Here is a 25,360-nt window from a genome sequence, read left to right on the forward strand (position 1 = left end):
TCTGATTAGGCCCAATGGTGGATCTTCTAGCACAGTTTTTAGCCCAGCCATTTCTGAAAAACTATAAATGCAGGGATATTTGACATTATGTAATATTATATGACTTTATATAACTCACCGAATAACCCTCAGTTTTCTTTTGGCACCATTTCAGCAAAGCATTTCTTTTGGAGCCGCCATATTCTCTGGCTAAAGCGGCTAAGGGGTCTTTTCTTTCCACACTGAACAAAGAAAAAAAAAACTTAATTATATGGTAATGTAACAAGGAGAAAGCTATAGTCAGATATCCATCCATACATATATGTCATTATTATTTTAAATGCAGGTAATATCATGTATTTCAGTAAAGTACTGCTTTCATGATGGATGAAGATAGATAGATAAATGTAGAAGATGATCCACAGCACTCCAGGTAACGTGCAAAAAGTGAAGTTGATTTATTCAAAGCAGCATATTACAAAAAGGAGCAACACAGCAAACTACGCACAACGTTTTGCCGGGGCATCCGCTATTTTCAAGCACTTGAAAATGGCGGATGCCCCGCCGAAACGTCGTGCGTAGTTTTATATGTTGCTACTTTTTGGAATATGCTTGTTTGAATAAATCAACTTCACTTTTTGCACGTTACCTGGAGTGCTGTGGATCATCTTCTACATTTAGCTACTTTGGAACTGGTCGTTTCCCAGTCTACTGGCACTTGCTCGCTTAGACTTGTTGTGCTGTCCATCTCCTGCTAATAGATAGATAGATAGATAGATAGATAGATAGATAGATAGGAGATAGATTGATAGATAGATAGATAGATAGATAGATAGATAGATAGATAGATAGGAGATAGATAGATAGATAGATAGATAGGAGATAGATAGGAGATAGATAGGAGATAGATAGGAGATAGATAGGAGATAGATAGGAGATAGATAGGAGATAGATAGGAGATAGATAGATAGATAGAAGATAGATAGATAGATAGATAGATAGGAGATAGATTGATAGATAGATAGATAGATAGATAGATAGATAGGAGATAGATTGATAGATAGATAGATAGATAGATAGATAGATAGATAGATAGATAGGAGATAGATAGATAGATAGATAGATAGATAGATAGGAGATAGATAGATAGATAGATAGATAGATAGATAGATAGATAGATAGGAGATAGATAGGAGATAGATAGGAGATAGATAGGAGATAGATAGGAGATAGATAGGAGATAGATAGGAGATAGATAGGAGATAGATAGGAGATAGATAGGAGATAGATAGGAGATAGATAGATAGATAGATAGATAGATAGGACAATAGATAATTAGAATCAAATATGAGATGAATCACAGGACACAGCAGATGCCTCCTAAGCTCAATATTGCCCAAGGCGTTAGAAACTTATTGCAAAGTCATATATTGTCCTAGCATTTTCCTTGGCCAGGGATTAATAAAGATGTGATTAGATATTAGTCTAAACAAGACGCTGACTGATCTAATTAGAAGACGACAAATGATCTTTTCACAAAGCGTTATCTGGAGGTGGCCAGTGCTAGGAGAGAGGAAGGGAGAAATGAAAGAACAATGCATCAGCACCAAGGAAGGAAAGCTATGGACTTATTATAGAACAATAGATACTACTTTCTAAATAGGAAAATCTTAGCATCTAATTATCTTATTTCGTTGGCCAATAATAGTCAGTCAATCAAAATTGGAATGTGACTTAATATCTAACTATAAATATACAAGGTAAACTACTATTATAAGGTCACTGGAGAATAAAGGGTGTCCTAAAAACACTGTTGTATTTTATTTTTAATGCAGAATTGAGTGGTGATCCCTATAGATCCCCCCTCTCCACACACACACACACACACACACTTATACTCTCGCTATCGGCACAAGCGGGGAACTAGGAGCGAGCGAGCGAGCACTGACCTGACAGGTCGGCGCACGTTTGCTCCCAGTAATCGCCCCGTCTAATAGGAGCTTTAGTCTCAGGTAACAAGAGGAGGAGTTCACAGCAGCAATCTTCGCATATAGTCTTAAAGGGAACCAATCACCTCAAGTTTTAAGAATCAATGCCTGAATGACATCAGACCAGGAGCCTGTGCAGGACTGGTAGAGGTAAGTTATGTCAGCACTCTACCAGCAGCTGATTAGCTCATCTGTATATTTTCCACAGAAAAACCCTTTAAAGGAGAAGTCCGGCCATTTTTAAAACCTGGCAGCTGGCAGGGGGGAATTTGAACAGGAATACAAATCTACCTCTCCCCTTGCCTGTGGTGAGCGGCGGGACTAGGCTCCAGGATCTCTGAGGCTGACATGTCCCAACCCGGCTGATGGACTGATTGCTCAGCCAGTCAGTGACTGGGGCAGGACGCCGCTCTAGTCGCTGATTGGCTAAGCAGCCAGTCAATCAGCCGGGATGTCATCACAACTCTGGTGTGGGTCCCGAAGCCGGTCCCGCCACTCACGGCAGGCACAAACTTCTGATCAAACTCCCCCTTGCCTGCCGGCTGACGGATTTTAAAAATAGAAAAGTCTTTTAGATGGCACTTGTGTCTATGAGTGGTGCTCGCAGTAAAAAAAATATCACAGCAATATTGTAAAAGTTCAATCTCAGCAGTCACCAAAATACTTAATAATACATAATAATTTTTATTGTAGAAAAAAAATCCATCACAAAATACTGTTGCTGTTTTATTTTGTGATGGATTTTTTCCTACAATAAAAAAGTATGAAGCATTATGGTGAGTGCCGAGATTCCACCTTCCTTTATTCTATGCAGGTTCTCAGTAGAAATGAGCGGACCGTCTGACTTTTGGTCCGACGGCATCGGCGCTCTCTCGTCATGCCTGTGATCCCGGCCAATTAGTTGCAATCCCGCGAACATGCGGCCAGGATATTCCAGGGATTTCAATATTGATTCCCTAGAATATCCTAGCCGCATATCCTGGCGCAACTATGCGGCTGGGATCACAGGCATGACGAGAGAGCGAACTGCTTTCGGAACAAAAATCCGAACAGTTCGTTCATCTCTAGTTCTCAGCCCAGTTAATTATTAGACACCTCTCTCAAGAAGACCACAACCTCCTATACATTTCTATAAGTTCTCGAACAAAGAACGAGAATATTGTCGATAATAGAATTGCAGTACTATACAAACAATAACAAGACTATTCAATTCCGCTGAATGTAGAATGACAATAAGTAAAAGTAATTAATATTGTCACAAGATAACACACAAGACAAGCGGACAGAAGGAAGGACCTTGAAGAAGGTTTCCCTGACGTCACAATTCTTGGGAAGTCTTCTCTTGTCAGGACAGAAGAAAGTTCAAGCACAACTCATTGAGTTAAAAGGTGCTTCAAGTCCACCGACCCCCAGGGAGGAAATGGCCCCAAACCAAACAAAACAAATGCTATATGTCTGACAAGGTCAGGACTATGTGCAGAATAAAACATGAGATCCACGTTGGACTCCAAGTGCTTAAGACACCGGGAGAATTGAAGGAAGTGAGGCATTCTAGAATTCCTTAATCCTCTGGTGTGCCATTGACAGCTGTCCGTATGGATGAAGTGATTGTACATTTCCCTCTAGGAAGGATGTAGTCCGGCGTAAAAGTGTCATCAATGTCAAGGAGCAAAGGGTCCCGTTCATTCACACACTGAGGGAGTCCAAGACTAAATGTCTTGTAATAAAGATGGTGTAAATAATATATGTAGTAAAAATGGTAAATATTCTGTTGTGCGGAGATTGAAAGGACTCGCAATAATTCTGCACTAACCTTTCACATATGAATTTATTAGATATAGTTCAAAATAAGATAAACTAACACTCCTTAAAGGGGAAAATGCTGTTAAAATGGAACTTACAAATGTGTTTGTGACTGCAATGGAAATTGTAGAATTACATGGACTTTATCGGCTAATATCGAGCTTCAAATTCCCCAAAGGTTTTTCCCTTTACGGTGAGTTTTGACATAGTAAAATGAATCATCGTGGTTCATGGACTTATTTGATCGGTAAACCTAACACCACAAAAATTCAGAGACTGATAAGGGTTAAAGGGATTTTTTTGATACCAAAATGTAAGGCTATGTTCACACATTGTAATACAACGGGCGTTGTTTGACACTGATGTTGTTTTGAGTGTCAAACAACGGGCACTGTGTTACGTGTTCTTCCGGTGGATATTGCATTATTGGCCGTAGGAACATTATTTTCCCCCGTACCAGTCTGCTGGCCGTATATCTGTGAATGACTGAATGTAAATAATGGGCGTAGTTAGAACAGTCGTTCTATCAATGAATTTGTAAACCTACGGCCGTTGTGTTGAATGACCACTATGACCGTAGTTTTCTTAATTCATTACAGTGTGTTAACATATACTAAAGCCCCTATTACACAGGGCGATATCCGAGAGCAGGCAAATGCTGACCTGAGCACTCTCTTGCTCCACGTTTCCCGCTTGCTGTCGGCACTAATACATGCACCAACAGCGATCGGGTAAGTGCGGGGGGGAAGGTTCCCAGATGATCCTATCCGGGCAGCCCATTTGGAGATAGCGGTCCGTTCTTTTTACACGGAGCAACAGCAGCAGATCATTGCTATCCGGATCGTTTGTCTTAACATGTTGAAAGACAACAATCAGCCGACATGGTGCATGTCAGCTGATCGTTGCCTTTTATTACACAAAGCGATTATTGCCCATAATGACCGATAATCGGCCAAATACGGCCGATAATTGCTTTGTGTAATAGTGCCTTAAGTCTGAATTTTTAAAAGATTTTTTTTTTTAAGTACATGGTTTTGTTAGATTAACCCTTCAGAGTGGTGGCAAGGTGTTGTACCATCTGTTATTGAGCCATTGGGAGTCTCTACATTTCCAATTCCTTATATTTCAGGGGGAAGGACCAGAGCTGGACTCTTTGCCAGCAGAACTCACTTCCTTCCTCTTACTTGTCTGGCCAATCACAGGATTACAGCATTTACTCCTCTCTACATAATGAGGAAAATGCACTGGGATATACTGGACAGCAGGGCTCAGGGATAATTTACCATACTGTATTATAGATGGCACATGGGGGAGAATACCTACATTGATGCACTGTCTTGTAAAGCAGCCACACAGCAAGGAAGGAGTTAAACTAAGCACTAAACCACTGCTGAGGATGATGAGGACAAGTCTGCCTGGGGTGAAATTTACATTCAGGAGGTAGTGTATATACGGTACCAACACTGGTATTTACACCAGGGGCAGCTGTCCAGAACTTTATGGGTCACCAGATACGACAAGGAAGTTTTAAATTTACCTTTCATTTATACTATGGATCCTCTGGAGGAAGCAGACTGGATCACAGACTGACATGTCAATTCTTTAAGTGGAGAAGCATGGAAAGCGTAGGCGTGCAAGCCCTCCCATTCAGGATTCAAGTCCACGTTGGGGGGAGGGGGATCCGCATGGAATTTCAGAGCCAATTCCATAGTGTGAACGGGCCCTTACTGTTAGCAAAAGCTAAGCCCTGTGTGGACAGGAGTTTGCAGGGAAGTGAGACAACCTAGTGGCCAGTTATTTTGGGGTTTTGTTTTGTAGAAATTAGTAATTTTTTGGTAAATCAATGATTTACAAATATAATCACAAAGGCTACTGTATGGAGGAAAACTGAGATGTAAGGATGGGTACTGAATGTCTGCTCAGTGGAGGGAGGCTGACCTTCAGGACCATTGCAGTCAATGCTTTAGGTACCCCTCAAAATAAAGTTTACAAAAATTTATATTAAAAAAAAAATTGAAAAAAATCTGCCTATGACTTTACATTACTGGAATGTTTCTTCACTTTGGCTAGACATACTTATAAGATTACATCTCTAAAGAACTTGTGTCTAATAAGAAGCAGCTCTGAGTAAGGAAGCCCTTGTGCAGATTGAGAAATACAGAGGGGGTTATTATAAATATGTTATGTCTACTTGGGCCTTCAGGGTGATCTATAATTATAAGCGGCTAGCCGTGGTTTCTTACCTGAGAAGTAAACTTGGACTTGACAAGATATTTTGCTAAACATGTTAAATAATACCTACATAGTTTTACTTAAAAGGGCTGCCAGGATGAGACTACTCTGTTATAGACTTCTGGATAAATAGTGGGGGATCCTCTGTACAGGTTGCTCATGTCTTGACTAGGAGGGACAAAGAGCATCTCTTGATGTGAAAGACCTGTCCTGTATTACACAGAAGGCCTACTGATCTTAAAGGGGTCTATGTAATTCTTAGATTCCCCTGTTGTGGGGCTGCAGGAAATCTGAGTAGTAAGGGTCCTATGGCTGCTTGATCAATAATGTAAATGAGCGCCAATCTAATAGATTGGTGATCGTTTATCGAGCCTATTACATGGCTCAATGTACGTTTAGCAAGGGCTGCACAGACATCGCCCTTGCCCTAAACTGTTATACATTACCTCTCCATGCTGCTGGTCTTCTCCTGCCCTCTGCTTGCTTTCTGGCGCCGCCACTGCAGCTTCACAGCAGTCTCTGAGCTGACAGGCTGCTCAGCCAATCACTGTCCAAGACCGCCACAGCCAGTGATTGGCTGAGCAGCCTGTCAGCTAAAAGACCTGCTCTGAAGCTGCAGCCGCGCTGCCGGGAAGCAAGCGGAGGGCAGGAGAAGACCATAAGCGTAGAGAGGTAATTTATACAGTTTATTCAATCCTTAGCTCCATGTAATAGGGCCCTTAGTGGCAGGTTTTCTCCACTGACTGCAGATGGTCATTTGGGGCTCTACATGGACTAATAGGACTACAACCTATTGCTCATTGGCATTTTTTTGTATATATATATATATATATATATACACATATATTATAATAAGCGTGTTTGAAAAAGAATAACATGGATGGTCTAACTTCAAAATGTATGCAACATCAGCTCACTGTTCACTTATCCAGTAAATATGGTACACCTAGGCGAGAGCAGCGTGAATATATGATGTGGGCCATCACCCGGAAAGTTCAAAGTAGAAGAGTTCGATCCACAGCTCCATAAAAAGTTGAATTTTTATTGTAATATATTAAAAAAGCCTCATCAAAGAGTCTCGAAACACAGGACTAGCCAGGTATGCCTCCGGGAAGGACCTGTCGTTTGGCTGGTCTCCCTGAGATCAGCGATCTGTTTCTCTTATCCCTGGTCTAAGTTACTGTACTTGTACTGTGTGACACTGCTGTTTCCTTTACTTTCTAACTGGCCAATAGAGCAACCTATTGGTGTCAAGTCCTCCTCTTTACTTTTCACATAAGGTATAACTTATTTAGCGTTATAACCTTCTCCCCCATACAGATTGACTCTTGTGACAAGACAAAACGACAGAAAAAAAAAACACACACACACACAAAAACAATACAAATCAGTTACCATTATCACATTGATTCCCATTGATTTCATATAAATGGATGACCTCTAAAAAACCTCTAGAAAATAAATCAATATAAAGCCTAAAAAAAAATGAGCAATAAAAGGTAACATGCAAAAACAAGAGCAAAGAAGCATCGGAGCAACATAAAGGATTCAGGGATTCATTAAGGGAAGGGGTCAATATCTGTTCTTTCTGTAATTTCTCTCATTTATTACATGGACCTTGGACAATTGAAGATGATGTGGAACACGTGAAGGTAATTGAAATAAATGAATGAATGACAAGCCGTTTTAGCCGATCTGGAAAACAATGTGCGAGATCCCAGGAGTCTCTTGTACTTTGTCAATGTCATTGCCCTTAATGGTTGTTGTTGTAAAAATAAGAAGTTACAGCAAAGCTAATGACTCTCATTTCACCCCTTGTTTGTGTCAACATCGTTCAGCAATTGGTACACTTAGCTTCTTGTAGTCAATACCAATATATTAAAGTGTACCTGTCATTATAACTTTCAAAGCTTAAATCAACAGGGGATGTGATATAAAGCATCTTTGCAATTTACATTAGTTTTTTTTTTATCATGCTTTAAAACAAAAATACTTACTTGTATCCAGGTCCAGTCTCCTGAAGGCAGCTTTTTAGTCTTGTGCTGGTTAAAAAAAAGGGGCAGGACATCCTGGTCATCTGCACACTGACAGAGAAGACAGTCATGGAATTGATTGAGCCGTGACTCTTTGTACTGGCCGTGACTTCATGTGTTTAGTCTCTTTTTTTTTTTTTTTTTAACCAGTAAAAGACTAAAAAGCTTTAGGAGACTGGACCTGGATACAGTAAGTATAGCTGTTATATATAGCTGCCTTCAGGAGACTGGACCTGGATACAGTAAGTATAGCTGTTATATATAGCTGCCTTCAGGAGACTGGACCTGGATACATTAAGTATAGCTGTTATATATAGCTGCCTTCAGGAGACTGGACCTGGATACAGTAAGTATAGCTGTTATGTAGCAGCCTTCGGGAGAGTGGACCTGGACACAAGTAAGTATAGCTGTTATATAAACAAAAGGTTAAAGGAGTTGTTCACCAATTTTTTTTTTTCCTTTCAAATCAACTGGTGCCATAAAGTGCCAGAGATTTGTAATTCACTTCTATTAAAAAATCTCAAGTCTTCCAGTACTTATCAGCTGCTGTGTGTCCTGCAGGAAGTGGTGTATTCTTTCCAGTCTGAAACAGTGCTCTCTGTTGCCTCCTCTGTCCAGGTCAGGAACTGTCCAGAGCAGCAGCAAATCCCCATAGAAAACCTCTCCTGCTCTCCAAACTGGAAATAATACAACTTAATGTTGGGCATACAGCAGCTGATAAGTACTGGAAGGCTTGAGATTTTTAAATAGAAGTAAATTACAAATCTCTGGCACTTTATGGCAGCAGTTGATTTGAAAGAAAAAATTTTTTTGGTGTACAACCCCTTTAAGGAGGTGCAGCTCGCGGTCATAGATGTGGCAAATGTGACGCCACAATGGCGTCTAACAAGACATTAGAAACAACATGCTGGTCAAAAGAAAATATTTAGTTGAATTTGCGTCCCTATGTTTCATCTAAATTGGCCAATTGTTTTTTTCGTTCACTAACGCAACTTTGCAACACATGAATTGTACCTGTGAAGCTTCGTCCTTTATAACACAAACAATATGAGTTGATCTCATTGAATAGCGTCAAAATTACTGTAAAATGCACAATCGAGATTAATAAAACATCACATGTGAACATAGCCTCGAATTAGTCATATTGATTGGATTGAGATTTCGAATCAAATATAAAAAAATCCTGAATTACTGTATATGCAGCCACAAAGGGTTGGCAACAGAACCAAGCAATCCTCAGCAGATGTACATACAAGAAAGGTAGCACTCACCGGACTTTTTACTTGCAAATGACAGACATTATCCCATCCCAAGGCAGGGTTGTGGACGCTGACAAGTGGCTACAGCTGTTTCCTGCCAATAATGGCTGTAGCCACACATTTGTCAGCGTTCATGACCCCTCCTTCTATGGAATAAAGTTTGTCATTTGCAAGTAAAGTCTGGTGAGTGCCACCTTTCTTGTATGTATGTGATCCTCAGACTGTGAACCTGTTAATGAGCAACTCCAGACACTTGCTGGGCCAATCGCAGCGGGATACCTTACTCGTGTCTCAACTAGTGCAGACGTGAGCCTCGGTAGTGCCAGGAATTTACCTTTTTGCGATTGGACAATGGACTTAGGGGCTCACTGCTATCTGGGTAACCATACACTGTGAAGTTGAAGTCAACAAGGGTCACCTGAAACCAGTCCAGCACAGAGACACAATATGGTACTTTACCTGAGTTTACTTTGAGGTGATAAAGAATCCAACACAAAAGGTGAAGAGTTTCTTGATCCAAAACCTAATGACGTGTGAGTATTAAGTGACTCCAGAGAGGGACTCTTGCGCGGAAACCGATCTGGAGTCAGGTCGTCTTTTTGTCCTTTCAATTTATCTGTATATAAATCAAATTATTACTTATTTCTTAAATACGGCAATGGATACACAAAAATACATAATGACAGGTTACGGTAATCGTATCTTACAGCTAAGTATTACACACATAGCAGACGGGTAGTGAAAGAAGTGTAAGCAGTCTGTGCGGAATGAAGGGGAGAGGAGTCAACATTCACATTCTAATGCAGAAAACATTCATGTATTTTATTGCCCATTTAGAAGAAATGAATCCTAGATGAAAGCCACACTGTGAGGCTATAGAGAGCCAAAGCATAGCAATTATCTAAGGTGCACAACAGATTTATTATAGGATGGGAAACTCCCCTGCATTATCATCATTATATGGTAAGAAACTCCAGCAGCACGATGGACTTACAATCTGTTACGCCTTTATCTTGTAGTTAAAAAATAGCTGCTTTTTTAATAATTTTTTTCTCATAATTTTTTTTTTTAATTATTGGTTGCTGTATATACAAATGTAACCCATTGTGTATTGTATTTTTGATGGATTTAATGTAACTATCTGTTGTGTTATGTATATAGCTGTCCATGTTTGCTCTATGTCACAGTGGTTTTCTATGTTTTAATCGTACCCGAAAGGGGAGGAGCTAGGGAGTCAGGTGACCCCCACTCCAACTCTTGGTGTAGTACACGACAACCATGATTAAGGGCTGACAGCCTTAAACATGTAGGGACTATGTTATGTGCTATTTTCATTTTTTTTTTTTTTTTTTTACTACAAAATAAAGCCTCGGCAGGTTTGGACCATCGCTAGTTATGATCATCATCAAAAGGGCTGAAACTGGAGAAGAGATTTCTGAGTTAACATAAAAGGTCCTCTCTAAAATAAAAAATAAACAATTTTTTGTGCACAAAAAAAAAAATAAAAAAAAAATAATGCACATACTCTACTTTCACAGGTTGTCAAATGTGGGGAAACAAAAGTAAGGAATAAACACAATAAAACCCGCTTAGGCTAGGTTCACACTGCGTTTTCAGCATCCGTTTAACGCATCCGTTTTTTGCAAAAAACGCATGAAAAACGGATTGCAAAAAACGGATTCATTTGTGTGCATCCGTTTTTCCATTGACTTCCATTATAAAAAAAAACGGATCCGTTTTTTTTGGCGGACCAAAACGGACCAAAAAACGTTGCTGACCCTATTTTTCTGGACGTTAAAAAAAACGGATCCGTTAAACGGATGCTGAAAACGCAGTGTGAACCTAGCCTTAGCAGAGAGTGAGCCATAACATTACTACAACCAGCCTAATATTGTCCTCTTTATGCTAACAAAACGGCTCTGACCCATTGATCTATGGATTCCACAAGACCTCCGCAGGCGTCCTGTGGTATCTGGTACCAAGACATTAGCAGCAGGTCCTGTAAGTTAGGAAGAAGTGAGGCCTATGTGGACTGGACTTGCTGTTCCAGCAGACTTCACATATATATTCTGCAAAAAGAGTCTGTGGAGCCTCATTTAAAGGGGTTATCCAGCACTATAAAAAATGGCAATTTTTCCCCCTCTCTTGTCTTCAGGTAGGGTGTGGTTCGCAATTAAGCTCCATTTACTTCAATGGAACTGAGTTTTAAACCGCACCCAATCTGGAGGCAAGAGTGGTGCAAAAGTGGCCATGTTTTTCTAGCACTGGATAACCCCTTTAAGAGTCCCGAAACACAAGAGTAGCCAAATAACCCTCCAGGAAAGGACCTAGCCAAGGGACGGCTCCTGTAGGGAGACCACCAAAACCACCATATTAAGTGGTCCCTTCAGTCAATATCCAACTCAATTTACGAGTCCAAGGACAAAAGAGAAAACCAAAGCCAGGTCTCCTTCCAGGCTGGGTCCTTCCCTGGAGAGATATCAGGCTAATCCCCGGTTTCAGGGCCCTTAAATGAGGCCCCACAGACTCTTTCTGCATACAGTATTTCCCAGGGGCCAATGCAGCTAGGATTTCACTGCATTGAGCGCTTTAACTGACAGCTGACAGTATCTTCTTTGACTGGTCTCCCCGAGATTAGTGATCTGTTTACTGTACAGACACATTATGGAAACACCACACAAGAATTAGTGTTTTGGAGATGAGCTGAACCAGTCCATCCCAACTTGCCCCCCTCCCTTTTCTATACTTGTCCATTTTTCTTCTTTCAATTCATCAGCTGAAAAAAACTGACTGTTCATTTACTGCCCAACTACCCCAACTCCTGCCAGGCGCTATTATTGTGAGGTGATCAATTTTAGTCATTCAACTCAAATGTGTTTCAAGCCATCTTCACCTGGCAGTATTCCCAAGCCAAAACCAGGATAGGGTCCACTACACATGACAGGGTTGGTGTACAAATACTGGTGTAAAACCCTGACCACAATACTGCCAATATCAAAGCAGCCTTAAAGGGTAGTTTAGAAAAAAAAAAAAAAAAATAGTTTAAATCAACTGGTGTCAGAAAGTGCCAGAGATTTGTAATTTACTTCTAATAAAAAGAAATACGGTACTTATCAGCTGCTGTATGTCCTGCAGGAAGTGATGTATTCTTTCCAGTCTGACACAGTGCTCTCTGCTGCCACCTCTTTCCATGTCAGGAACTGTCCAGAGTAGTAGCAAATCCGCATAGAAAAACTCTCATGTTCTCCAGACTGGAGAGAATACACCACTTCCTGCAGGACATACAGCAGCTGATAAGTACTCGAAGACTGGAGATTTTTTTTTAATAGAAGTAAATTATACAGACAATCTTATCTCTCACCATCATGTTATAGAGCAGGAAGAGATGAGCAGATTGACGTATATCTTAATGGGAAAAGATTCAGCATAACTTGTAACATGTTGATTGAAATCCCTGCTCATGCTATCTTAAGGAGTCCAGTGGGCGGGGTCACTCAATGGACTGGACTCTTTAGCATGGAAACATCAGAGATTTCAATCAATATCTTACAAGTTATACTGAATCGTTTCCCTTAAAGTTATATATCAATCCGCTCAGCTCCTCCTGCTCTATAACATGATGCTGATAGATAAGGTAGCATTTTCATGGTGACAGGTTCCCTTTAAGTAAGTAGTATTGGAAATTTGTATAACTTAGGAATTGGGAGGGGGGTACTGGGCATTTGTCCAGGTACTAGACACTAGAAGTAGTGCTTCGGGGGACATAATTTTTGTTCTAGATGATAGAACTCCTGGCTACAACTCTACTATGATTAATCTTTATATGCTAAATCTGGAGTTCCTTTTACTGCTGTCTAGTAAGAAGAAGCTGCCCACACTGGGAGTTACAATAGGACGGGAGTATCACGTTTTCTTCTAACAGGAGAGACAGCTAAGATTCTACAGCCGTGACCAAAATACTTTGAAGAAGATTCAGGGTGCCTTCCCCTAAGTTCTCCGCACTTTTCCCATCCCCTCGTCCTGTGTGAACACTGCAGCCTCTGTTCTCCGATTACATCACTTCTGTTTTTAATGGGAAGAACACAAAGCAGCCCTTGTATTCTGGGCCAAACATTATTGGGACTCCGCTGGTTTCTATTATTATGTCCTACAGTTGGCAGTAAACTCTGGACACATATAATCGGCTGACATTTATAAAGAAAATACACATTGCCCAGCCGACCCTCCAGTGTCACTGAGTATACTGTGTAAAGTGAATTAACTACATGTCCCCCCCCCCAGTGTTTCACAGGCACGGGGAGAGGTAAGTAATAATTGTTTATTATGTCCCCCCCCCTGGCAGCTGACAATGAAATTAAGGGTAGCTTCACACGTACCGGATTTGCAGCATGGATCAGAGTTTGCAGCTAATTCCGCAGCGAATCCTGGTACAGTGAAGCTTAATGGGGTTACATATCTGCCAGTATGTGACCTGGCCCCTTTACCCACACGCAGCCCCCGGCCCGGAGCATATATTACCTGCTTGGCGCCGCAGCTGTGTGTGAGGCTCCCGGGGTCCTTACTAAAGTAGAGATTTATAGTGTCTGAATCTATATTCAGACACTATAAATCTCTAGTTTAAAAAGGACTTTTTCTCAATAGGGTTTAGGTCAGATAAGGCAGGGGGTCATATGATTATTCTTTCATCCTTAAAGGGGTACTCCATTGAAAATCCTTTTCTTTCAGATCAACTGTTTCAGAACGTTACATTGATTTGTAATTTACTTCTATTTAACAATTTCCAGTCTTCCAGTACTTATCAGCAGCTGTATGTCCTGCAGGAAGTGGTGTGTTATTTCCAGTCTGACACAGTTCTCTCTGCTGCCACCTCTGCACAAAATAGGAACTGTCCAGAGCAGGAGAGGTTTTCTATGGGGATTTGCTCCTGCTCTGGACAGTTCCTGACATGGACAGAGGTGGCAGCAGAGAGCACTGTATCAGACTGAAAAGAATACACCACTTCCTGCAGGACATACAGCAGCTGATAAATATGGGAACACTTAAGATCTTTAAATAACAATTACAAATCTATATAACTTTCTGAAACTAGTTGATTTGAAAGAAAAAGATTTTTGTCGGAGTAACCCTTTAACTGCTATCCATGCGGTGGAACACTGTGATGCATGTGATGGTCCTGCATAAAAATCAGGGTTTACTAAAATGATAGATGTTTTTCCAGAGCCCCTGCTTAAAGTGTCTCCTATAACTGGAAGTAGGTTTGGGACTGGATTTGGACTTCAACAAGAAAAGGTCCAATTTGCTTTTGCCTATTACCGATCCAGCCACGGGCCCATCCTTCTGGTCCATTGAGACATCTCATCAGTCCGTAAAACCTTTGTAAAACCATCTTCAGATATTTCTTGGCCCACTCTTGACGTTCACCTCCTTTTGTTTTCAGGACTGGGGCTTCCTTGGCCATGTCTCCGAGAACTAAACACCTGGCACTTCAGGGAGGCTGAAGTTTTGGACAATGACAGCATAAATAAGTAGCATGGAACGAATTGTTGGGGGTCAGTGACGTTATCCGGACCAGAACACTCAGGGCGAGGTTTATCAAACATGGTGTAAAGTGAAACTGGCTCAGTTGCCCCTAGCAACCAATCAGATTCCACCTCTCATTCCTCACAGACTTTTTGAAAAATGAAAGGTGGAATCTGATTGGTTGCTAGGGGCAACTGAGCCAGTTTTACTTTACACCATGTTTGATAAATCTCCCCCTCAGTGTATGATTTCCCGCCACTGCCAAAGTTGGATGCCGCCCTAGGCTGTATCCATGTTTTCCAGGACTCCCCAGGGCTGCATCCACCTTCTACAGTCGCGGAGAATCTGAGCGTTCAGATCCAGATAACGTCGCCGAACCCGAACATTTTGACAGGTTTGCTCTACACTATGAATAAGCATTGAATTGCTCATCGGATGATGGCTGGAAAATATTGGCCTGTTCAGCTATTGCAATAGGACCCTTAGGGGGGACATAAATCTCGTATTTTCCAGATGACCATTTTTTACATTGAACAGTATCCTAGACAATCTTGAATTTTAAAAAACCCAATGTTTGTGCCTGTTTTCACTACAGCCCTACCTACAGTACATCAAACTGACAGAACTCTTTAGAAAATGGAAGTCAGGTCAAGAGTTGCACATACAGTAAATGGAAGCTCATGTGGAAATATTTCACATTATACCTTATTATTGAGGTAATGGATGTTGAGAAAAGAAAATCCTAACCTGTCCAGCGGGATTTAATCTTGGAAAACAAGACAATACAGCCGTCTCTATGATTATATACTTAATGAAACTGAATCCAAAAAACACAGTCCATGATGCCAGCATTGTACATTTATAGACCTCAGATCTTGTTTCAGGATTTCATCTGACTCCTGAATGGCCAATTATTAGATTCTTTAAGGGAATCTGTCAGCTCCCGGGCTCTACCTAAGGTGCTGACAGTGTGCTGGAGTTGGCAGTCCCCTAGTAAGCATGGTGACTTTTGTTTATTTTCCATATAGTGCATTATGCACAATTTCACATCTCCTACTGTAATGAAGAGGTAAAGAGGAGTTGTTTGTGCCACACTTCTCCATTCTTTCCTCCTCCCTCTTCTTTATAAACAATCAATGCTGCCCGGCCTTCTGCTCGCTCAGCTGTCAGCCAGTGTCTCTGATTGCAGATCAGTCCTCTGTAGGCAGGTTATATGTCAAATAAACTGTGTAGGTGCTGTGGTCTAGGGGTAACTCACCTGTCTAGTAACCTGCCAGCAGTTTGGTCTCTGGTTCAAATCCCCTGATGGACATGAAATAGGTGTCTTTTTTTCCCTTCTCATTATTGTATCATTGTTAAGGCTATGTTCATACACAGTATTTTTGCTCAGTATGTTGCAAACATAACCAGTAGTGGATTGAAGAGGCTATGTTCACATGCTGTTGAAATTGAGTGGATGGCAGCCACTTAATGGCAAATAATTACTGTTATTTTAAAACAGACAATATTTTCGATTAAATGACGGCCATCTGCTCAATTTCAATAGCCTTTCTATGTTTCAATCCACTCCTGGTTTTGGTAGCAAAATACTGACCAAAATACTAAACAAAAATACTGTTTGTCTGTAATGTCTGAACATAGCCTTAACCCCTTAACGACAAAGGGCGTATATTTACGCCCTGTTGTCGGTAAGGGCGTTCAGAACGGGGCTGCGCGGCGACCCCGTTAGGAACCGCCGCGATTCCGGGTGCCGCATGTAGCCCGCGGCTATTAGCAGGCATGGTGCGATCGCCGTGCCCGCTAATCACGTAATAAGATACAGCTGTTCCCTGGTGTCTAGTGGCAGAGATCGTTGTCCCGGAGGAGCGATCTCCGTGTCTGGTGCCGGCCAGGGTCTCCGCCAAAATGGAGCTGATCTCGGCTTGGCACTCGCTTGTTTTTGGCTGCAGCAGCCGAAAGCAAACGAGTGCCGATCTCATTGATCTATGCTGCATATCTATGTAGCATAGATCTCAATGAGAGATCAGTGCACTTATACTAGAAGTCCCCGAGGGGGGAATAACCCTAACCCCAGGCAGAATAACCCTAACCCCAGGGGGGAATAACCCTAACCCCAGGGGGGGAATAACCCTAACCCCTAGGGGGGAATAACCCTAACCCTAGGGGAAACAACCCTAACCCCAGGGGGGAATAACCCTAACCCCAGGGGGGAATAACCCTAACCCCAGGGGGGAATAACCCTAACCCCAGGGGGAATAATCCAAACCCCAGGGGGGCTTCTAGTATAAGTGTAAAAGTTAAAAAAAAAAAAGTGATGTTTTCAATCAAAAGCCCCCTCCCCTAATAAAAGTCTGAATCACCCCCCTTTTCCCATGTAATAAATAAACATGTTTGCTATCGCTGCGTGCGTAATTACCCATACTATTAATTTATCACATTCCTTTTCTCGCACAGTAAACGGCGTAAGCGCAACAAAATCCCAAAGTGCAAAATTGCGCATTTCAGAAAAATTTTACTAAAAATTACACCTAACACGGCCCCATAGACCAAAGGATAAAAGCGCTATAAGCCTGGGAATGGAACGATTTTAAGGAACATATATTTGTTAACAATGGTTTGAATTTTTTACAGGCCATCAGATACAAAAAAAAGTTATACATGTTACAGGAAAAAACGAAAACGCAAAAATCGAAATTGTCTCTGTCCTTAAGGGGTTAAAAAGGATAGAATAATGAGAAATAAATAAATAAATACATGCCTTAATTTAATTTCCATCAGGGGATTTGAACCAGAGAATGAACCGCTGGAAGGTCTCTAGACAGGTGAGTTACCCCTAGACCACAGCCACAACACATTTGGGCTGAAAGATTCAACTATAGCTGAGTGTTTCTTTCAGACATAACCTGCCTACAGAGGACTGATCTGCAATCAGAAACACTGGCTGACAGCAGAGCGAGCAGGAGGCCGGGCAGCATTCATTATTCAATGAATTTTCAATTAATGAAATTTATTACAAGTACTAACTTAGCTCTCTTCGTGCCCACAGTAAGCAGCACCCCCCCCCCCCCCTTCCCAGAAGGCATTTGTGAAAATTCCTGCCCCGGCTGATGGACTGGCCACTCAGCCAATCAGTGACTGGAGCGGCGTCCCATGCTAGTCACTGACTGGCTGAGTGGACAGTCCATCAGCTGGGTCGTGATGTGTCAGCTCCAGAGACCACAGAGCCCGTCGGGGGTCTCGCTGCCATTCCCACTGCTTACCGCGGGCACGGGTTGAGGTGAGTTAGTACTTGAAATCAATTTCCCCCCCTGCCGGCTGCAGGATTTTATAATGCACCGGGCTTCTCTTTTAATAAAAAGTTACAGTTACACAGAAACTTATGTATGTTGAGGTAATAGAAAGACAAGCAATTACAGTACATTAGGGCCATAGGAAAACGGAGTGTGACGCTGAGCCCCGGCTTGGTAAGCAGATGTGATCGCGGGGGAGAGATCCCCCCCACACAAGACACCAGGGAAAGGGGCACAAAGTACATTTAAATGCAGCTGTCAGTTTTGACAGCTGCATTTAAATGTATAATTAGCCACGGTCCCGGGCTACAGATAACAGCCGGGATTGCGGCGGAGTTACGTTCTGACGCAGGAAGGGGTTAAAGAAAAACATGTAGGGTATAGGAAGTAACTGAAAGGCGGGAACAATGAAAACCTGTAAATATACTAAACAGTTAAATAAGGTTGAGGAGGGAAGTGTCCTTTACAAGAAATGAAAAACACCAGAACAAGGAGGTCAGTAAGTGGGGGAATAAGATGCAATGGGAGAAAATACTTTACTGAAAAAGTAGTAGATGCTTGGAACAAATCTCCAGCAGATGTGGTAGGTAAATCCACAATGAATGAATGAATGTAAACATGAATGAATGTAAAGCTGTTATTTTACGAAAAAACATAAAAAGTAAATATAAGAGAAGACTAGATGGACGAGGTAATAAGATGGTGATATACTAACTTACAAACTTTTCTTTAAAAAAAAGAACAAAAAAAAACAACTCCCTTTAAAAGTAAAAGTAATGTCTTCCCTGTTCTTCTTCATAAATGGGAAAACACACGTACAGCCAGATGATGCTGTGACACCCTACAAATCGCATCCAGTGGGTTTTCTGACATGGAGAAATGATTTAGGATAAAGCAAAATACACGAGAGGAAGCCTGATAAAACATATAGCTACGGGATCCTACAACAATGCACCCAAGCCTAGTGACAATGATTCCTATTGAGTTGTATGAATACTGTCTGAAAATAGACACATCCGGACTTTACAAATACTTTCAGATTTTCTCTTATAGAGCCAGTGGTAAAAATAGAATCTGGACAGTGTCCCAGGCACGCACATCTTAACAGCTACAGAAAGAAAAAAAAGGACCATTTGGCCAGTGTTCAAGTGACTGTAAGCGGCGGAGTGCTTCCTTCTATGATTACTAAACAGCCTCATTTATTGGCAGCACCTTACCTGTAAAATCTAATTGCTTCTCGGTGTCTTTACTGGAAAGCTTGGCGATGCTGGAAGCCGAGAGTCTCTGTGATAGAAGGAGAGGTGGATTACTAAAACATAGCAAAACAAATCACCTAAACGCTTTTCACACTAATATAATACTCTTGGTCTTTCCAAGAAAGGCTAAACTAAATATCCGTAACCGAGCCCGAATCTGTATGCCGTATGACAAGTCACAGCCGACATTTCCTATAATTCCAGCATCCTCTTATACAGAACATAGAGGGAAAAAAAACACAATATGCTACATAAATAAGGAAATAATGATAAAAAAAAAAATATTTGAAGTATACAAGACACAGATAAAGAAGCACCTAGTACCAATCCATCTCCAAGGGTTGGGTTATAGGTGGCATTGATGGTTCTCTGTTTGCATGCCACCCAACAGTACTGGTGGTCTATAAATGAGGCTTTAGCAGTCTAAGGCTATGTTCACACTACGTAAGAGACAGGCCGTTCCGTGACCCGGCCGGGTAACGAACGGCCGGTCTCTGGCCGGATCATTGTGGCCGGTACTTAAGTACCGGACGGATGATCCGTCCGGCCGCAGAGCTTTGATGCGGGCGCATTAGCGCGCACCCGCATCAGAGCTTCACATAACGCACAGTGAACTGACAGGTCTTTCTGCGGCTGGAATTCAGTGAATTCCGGCCGCAGAAAACTGACGTCAGTTATTTGCGGCCCCGTATGGGATCCCGGCCGGAGCGTATATGATAAGGTTATGTTGCGCTCCTCAAAAAGTACGCCCGTTGTTGCCAATGGCTGTACTTTTACGTAGTGTGAACATAGCCTAAGTTGGAGGGCGGGGAGGTCAGGACGTGCACAGATTACATGTGGCCAGAGACGTTGCAGCCGAAAGACTTCAGCACTCACTCTTGATTGGGGGAATGGAGAGCAAATTTTCTCAAGCTGAAGCCACGTCACAGAGATATATACAAATTTTTATTAGTTGAGATTTGAGTGTTAGGACCATGAACAATCAGAACAACAAGCAGAAAGAGACCAGCTGCTGTGTCCCTGTCTCCGTGTTCTGTCTCTGTATGACCAAGACCCCCCACACACACACCAGACTTACATTACGAGGCTGTCTAGGTCACATGACACAGAGCGGGGAAACAGAATCCCCCCCTCCCCTCCTGACCGGTCACAATCTAGGCAATTACACCCAAACCAATAAAAACTTGTTATATGGGAAAAGTTATTTTTTTCCTTAAAACAAGGTGCGTTTAAGGATTTATATAGTTACAACACATCACATTACTATCACCTCAAATATACATTTTGGAGGAATTTATCAAGACCAGCGTACTCTGGAGTTAAATGCAGTACTCTTATGCCACTGATTTAAAGAGACTGTCAGAGATATGGTGTCCTCTCTCAGGGTAGCATAAACTAGTGACCGAGCAGCTGAACAGAATGATGTATCACTTACATTGTTCTGTGCAGCTGATCCAGAGATCTCCTCCTGAATAACATGGACAATAAGTAGTCCTCTCCATTATGTGCATGAACCCAGTAGTCCTGGATATTCATGAGAAGCAGAAAACTCCGCCCACCAGCTGCTAATTGGCAGTTATCTATCTATGCTGTGTATAGGCAGTCACCTGTCAGTCAGCAGCTGGAGGGCGGGGGGAGGGGTGTGGCAAGAATCCTATACTCCTGCATATTAGGAGAACGGCTGAACAGAATGATGGAAGTAATACACCGATCTGTTCAGAATTTCTGTCACTAGTTTATTCTGCTCTCATTTAAGGCGCCATAAACCTAGTGACAGATTCCCTTTAAGGTTAAATAAACCATATTTATTTAGTAAATATTTTTATTCAGGTCAGATCTTAATGATTACTTGTGCTGAATATGGAAACGGTCTTTTTTTAGCTATTCTTTTCCTGAGAAGTAACTGGACAAAACATCTTATAAATACCCATATTGTTCCCCATACTCCATTGCAGTTTAAGCCCTCTCCCACAAAGCAGGAATTTCTCACCAAGGCTTCCAGTCATGACATCACCTCTTCTCATTCATATAGAGGGGTACTATCAATGGCCGTGCTCCTCTCCCCCAGAATCTCATTCCATTGTGTCTCTCCTAATGAGCTAAGAGCATTAATTATCTGATGGCTCTGAAAATCCTCCCTAGCCCTAACACTGGGACTGTCCTAAAGTGACAGACCAATTCCTACTTCTGTATTACAACTTTTTTTTAATCGTTGCTCCTACTTTTAATTCATAATTTTGTAAAAAATTGATGTAAAAATTTTCTATGTCTCTACAGAAAAAAAATCCCCCTTATTCCACTATGAGAACCCACTCCACTTCCTGCACTGATCACTTGCCCTCAATTCACAGGAAAATCCACCTTCAATGAAACACAGATGAGGACAGACTATCAGCTTTACACAGCAGGTTAAAACCATTGTCCATATGCATGTAAGTGAATGAAGAGGCAAGGAAGAAAAGGAGGGAGCAGCTGCAGTGAGAAAGAGACTTTTCCCTTGCTCTTGTTTTGTTTAACATTAAAGGGAATCTGTCACTAAGTTTATGCCGCCTTAAATGAGGGTAACATAAACTAGTAACAGAAATGCTGAACAGATCAGTGTATTACTTAAATCAATCTGTTCTGTCGTTCTCCTAATATGCAGGAGAATAAGATACTTTCCACACCACTTACCCCTCCCTCCAGCTGCTGATTGACAGGTGACTGCCTATACACAGCATGGATAGATAACTGCCAATCAGCAGCTGGTGGGTGGAGTTTTCTGCTTCTCATGAATATCCAGGACTACTGAGCTCATGGACATAATGGAGAGGACTACTAATCCTCCATTTTGTTCAGGAGAATATCTCTGGATCAGCTGTACAGAACAATGTAAGTGATATATCATTCTGTTCAGCTTCTCAGTCACTAGTTTATACTACTCTGAGATAGGACACCTAACCCTACTAGGATACATAACCCTACTGAGAGAGTCTTTTTAGAAGGTGGCTATCTTTAGGGTGGAGGACTTTGGTTATCTATGCTGTGTAGTGATAGACACTTGTACGTGCTCGCCCACGGTGAGTCACTCACATTCATGGTGACTATTTTGGGTAAATGATAGGAAAATGAGGTCATAATGTTCCCTGGGGCAGGGACAGCGGTGGGGAATGTCCTCTGTATGGAAACGTGTAATAGGTTGGCACTATATAATGGAAACAAATAATACAATGCAAAATAAATGACCATTTCTAGTAAATTAGCAGGTTGGAAGAATAGAGGTTTACTGGAATAAAGACATGATCTACTTGATCACATTGTGATTTATAGAGACTACGCAGAGTCTATTGTTCACGCTGATGTAGCTTCCAGTATACAAATAGTTTTGGGTGTGGGGAGCCTACAGGCAGCCACATAATATTTGTCGGACTAGGCTTCGAAACTGTGAGTTATCAAAAGGGATAAGTAAAAAGCAAATATGTAACCATTCAATGTAAGCTGCTTTTGACAATCTATTTCTACCATATTATATATCAGCTTCAGGACATTTAAAGGGTTGAATACATTGCAATATACTTTTTTTTTTTTTCTTACATCAGGTGTTAAAGGCAAAATATACACATCGGCATATAAATAGTGGCCCATGTTTTCTATACAGTGGAAAAGAAACACGTTAACACATAGCAGCCTAAAGTCTCCCAAAAAGCTCCATGCAATGGGCATTGCTGTGTACATGATCCACACTCATTGTACCTAAACGAATGGTATGATGGCTTCAATGCTTTTTGCGGTAAAAATGTGCACATCAGATTTTTTTAAAGCCATCCAGCTACACATGGTCTAAATTTTTTGGCGGATTAAAAATTTATTTATTTTTATTTTTTTAAACAAAGAGTCACCTAAGTTAGGCGATTGCTTAGCTATGCACTATAAGGCTATGTTCACACTACGTATATATTAATACGATTAATATGAAAATATACGTTGCATTGCTGTCTATGGAATGGCGACACGAGAAACTTACATGTCAGTTTTCTGCGGCCACTAATCATTGAAAGAGAAAACCCCTGTTAGTGTACACAGTGGAGCGAGCGGCTCTGGCCACATGCTCCATAGTGTACAGTGGAGAGTTCTGATGCGGGCGCGCACGGATGTGCTCGCATCAGAACTCAGCGGCGCAAAAGATCATCCGGCCGGTACTGCAGTACCGGCCGGGATGATCTTTTCTGAAACCGGCCGTTCCATGACCCAATTCCGTGGCAGAATGTGAAGGGTTCATTCACACGTACAGGATCTGCAGCAGATTTGATGGTCCAAATCTGCAACTTCAAATCTGCTACAGATCCTGTACATGTGAACGCACCCTAACACGCATAAGTGACCTATTAAAATTTGTATTCAGATGAAGTGTATTCACATAATTATATACAAAGTTTGTTCCATATACTAATCCATACTGCCAGCGCTGCTTCGCCTGAGTGCAAGAAAAATAATAGTCCGGTAAAGAATAAGAGTTACCATATGTTTATGGTAAAAGGAAGGTGTGTACCTGCAAGGGTTCAAACCTGGAGTAGCTCACTGGGATCCTGGGTAGTAATATGTGCAAGTATTTGTGATATTATCATGTATTATGAATCCGGTATCTGGTTGCATATTCCCTCTTTTGGGAACTAGCAGGTGGTTATTTGTCTTTTTTATTAAAGGTGTGATACATTTCAAGCATTGTTTTTGCACTAATAGCACTTGCACTTTAATATTACATGTTTCTATTACTATATGAATTATTGGTAATGTATTAGCACTTTAGTGTGATATTGGGATAGGTACCAGCATTCAGTATTATGGTGCGTTCACACCTACAGGATCTGCAGCTGATTTTCTGCAGCAGATTTCATTTAAATAACTGAACACAGCATCAAATCTGCTGCAGATCCTGTAGGTGTGAACGCACCCTTAAAGAACATTGTTTGGGTATTGAAGTTTGTATATACTATTACAGGATCCCTTAACATTTAGTAGAGAGCTCTCCAGTGTGGAAGTCAGCTTATTTTGTCTGCTTCCATGTGTCCACCCACTTTTTTTTAAGTGTTTTTAAATGCGTGTCTAGTTTTTTGTAAAGGATGATAATCATGTTTATTAAAAATTTGGTACTTTTTTAAAATATAGTTTGTGGGTTCACCTACTAGTCTGTTGGTGTGCTAGTATATTGGTTTAAACAGCTGGCAGCATCCCGATTATTTATTGAGTAGGTTAGCTCCCTGCCCATATAATAATAGTACCTGCATGGGAGACACCGCTGCTGCCGGAGGGGTCCGCACAGGAATACCACTCAGAGGACTGCGGGGGACAGAGTGCACTGGGATATTAGGACTCCCACCACCTGTTGGAGAAAAAAATTTGTGGCTATAAAATAAAAAATCTGTTTTTCCACATGATTATAGAAGCGCATATGTGTGCCACATATGTATAATAAACATTGTTTAAAGGGGTATTGCCATCTGGACTTCTCCCGTATCAAAAGGCTGGGGCATAACAAGCTGATCGCTGGAGGTCCAATCGCCTGAACCCCCACTGATCCCCAGAATGGGGAACAAACCACCCCACAATGAATGGAGCACTCTGCATTAATGAATGGAACAATGAACAGGTCATTCATTATGAGGTGATTGTGCCCCAATTTTTGGAATAAAAGGGGGTTCTGATGGTCAGACCACATGTCATCCCCTTTCAAATGGATAGGAGGAAACAAGCCCAGATGGAAATAAACTTTAAAATTACGTTTTTGTACAAATTATATAAAATAAGATGCCAATCAACAAATCAATATTAGTGTAAGGGTACTATTACACCAAGCAATTTTCCGACGACTAACGATTAACGATAAACTATCTAAACGACCGCTAAGGCAAACGACACGAAATCGTTCGCCCAAGTACACGAAACAATGAACGTTATTTATGATCTTTCTTGCGGTCGTTGAGTTGTCGCTATTGCGTACGTTTCAGCTGTGAATTCTTATTC

The 25,360-nt window shown here is 41.4% G+C and overlaps 1 protein-coding gene across 1 annotated transcript in view; it reads right to left on the reverse strand.

Moving 5' to 3' along the window:
- SPECC1 (sperm antigen with calponin homology and coiled-coil domains 1) overlaps positions 1–25,360 on the reverse strand; it is a 242,055-nt gene that overhangs the window by 45,043 nt on the left and 171,652 nt on the right. Inside the window, exons 9-12 of the mRNA XM_069946097.1 lie at positions 24,619–24,719; positions 19,322–19,388; positions 9,754–9,910; positions 119–221 (exon numbers count right to left, since the gene is read on the reverse strand). Of these exons, the coding sequence (XP_069802198.1) occupies positions 119–221; positions 9,754–9,910; positions 19,322–19,388; positions 24,619–24,719 (428 nt within the window). The remainder of the gene's footprint in view (positions 1–118; positions 222–9,753; positions 9,911–19,321; positions 19,389–24,618; positions 24,720–25,360) is intronic.

This window comes from Dendropsophus ebraccatus, chromosome 11 (genome assembly GCF_027789765.1).
Source record: "Dendropsophus ebraccatus isolate aDenEbr1 chromosome 11, aDenEbr1.pat, whole genome shotgun sequence".
Lineage (NCBI taxonomy): Eukaryota > Metazoa > Chordata > Amphibia > Anura > Hylidae > Dendropsophus > Dendropsophus ebraccatus.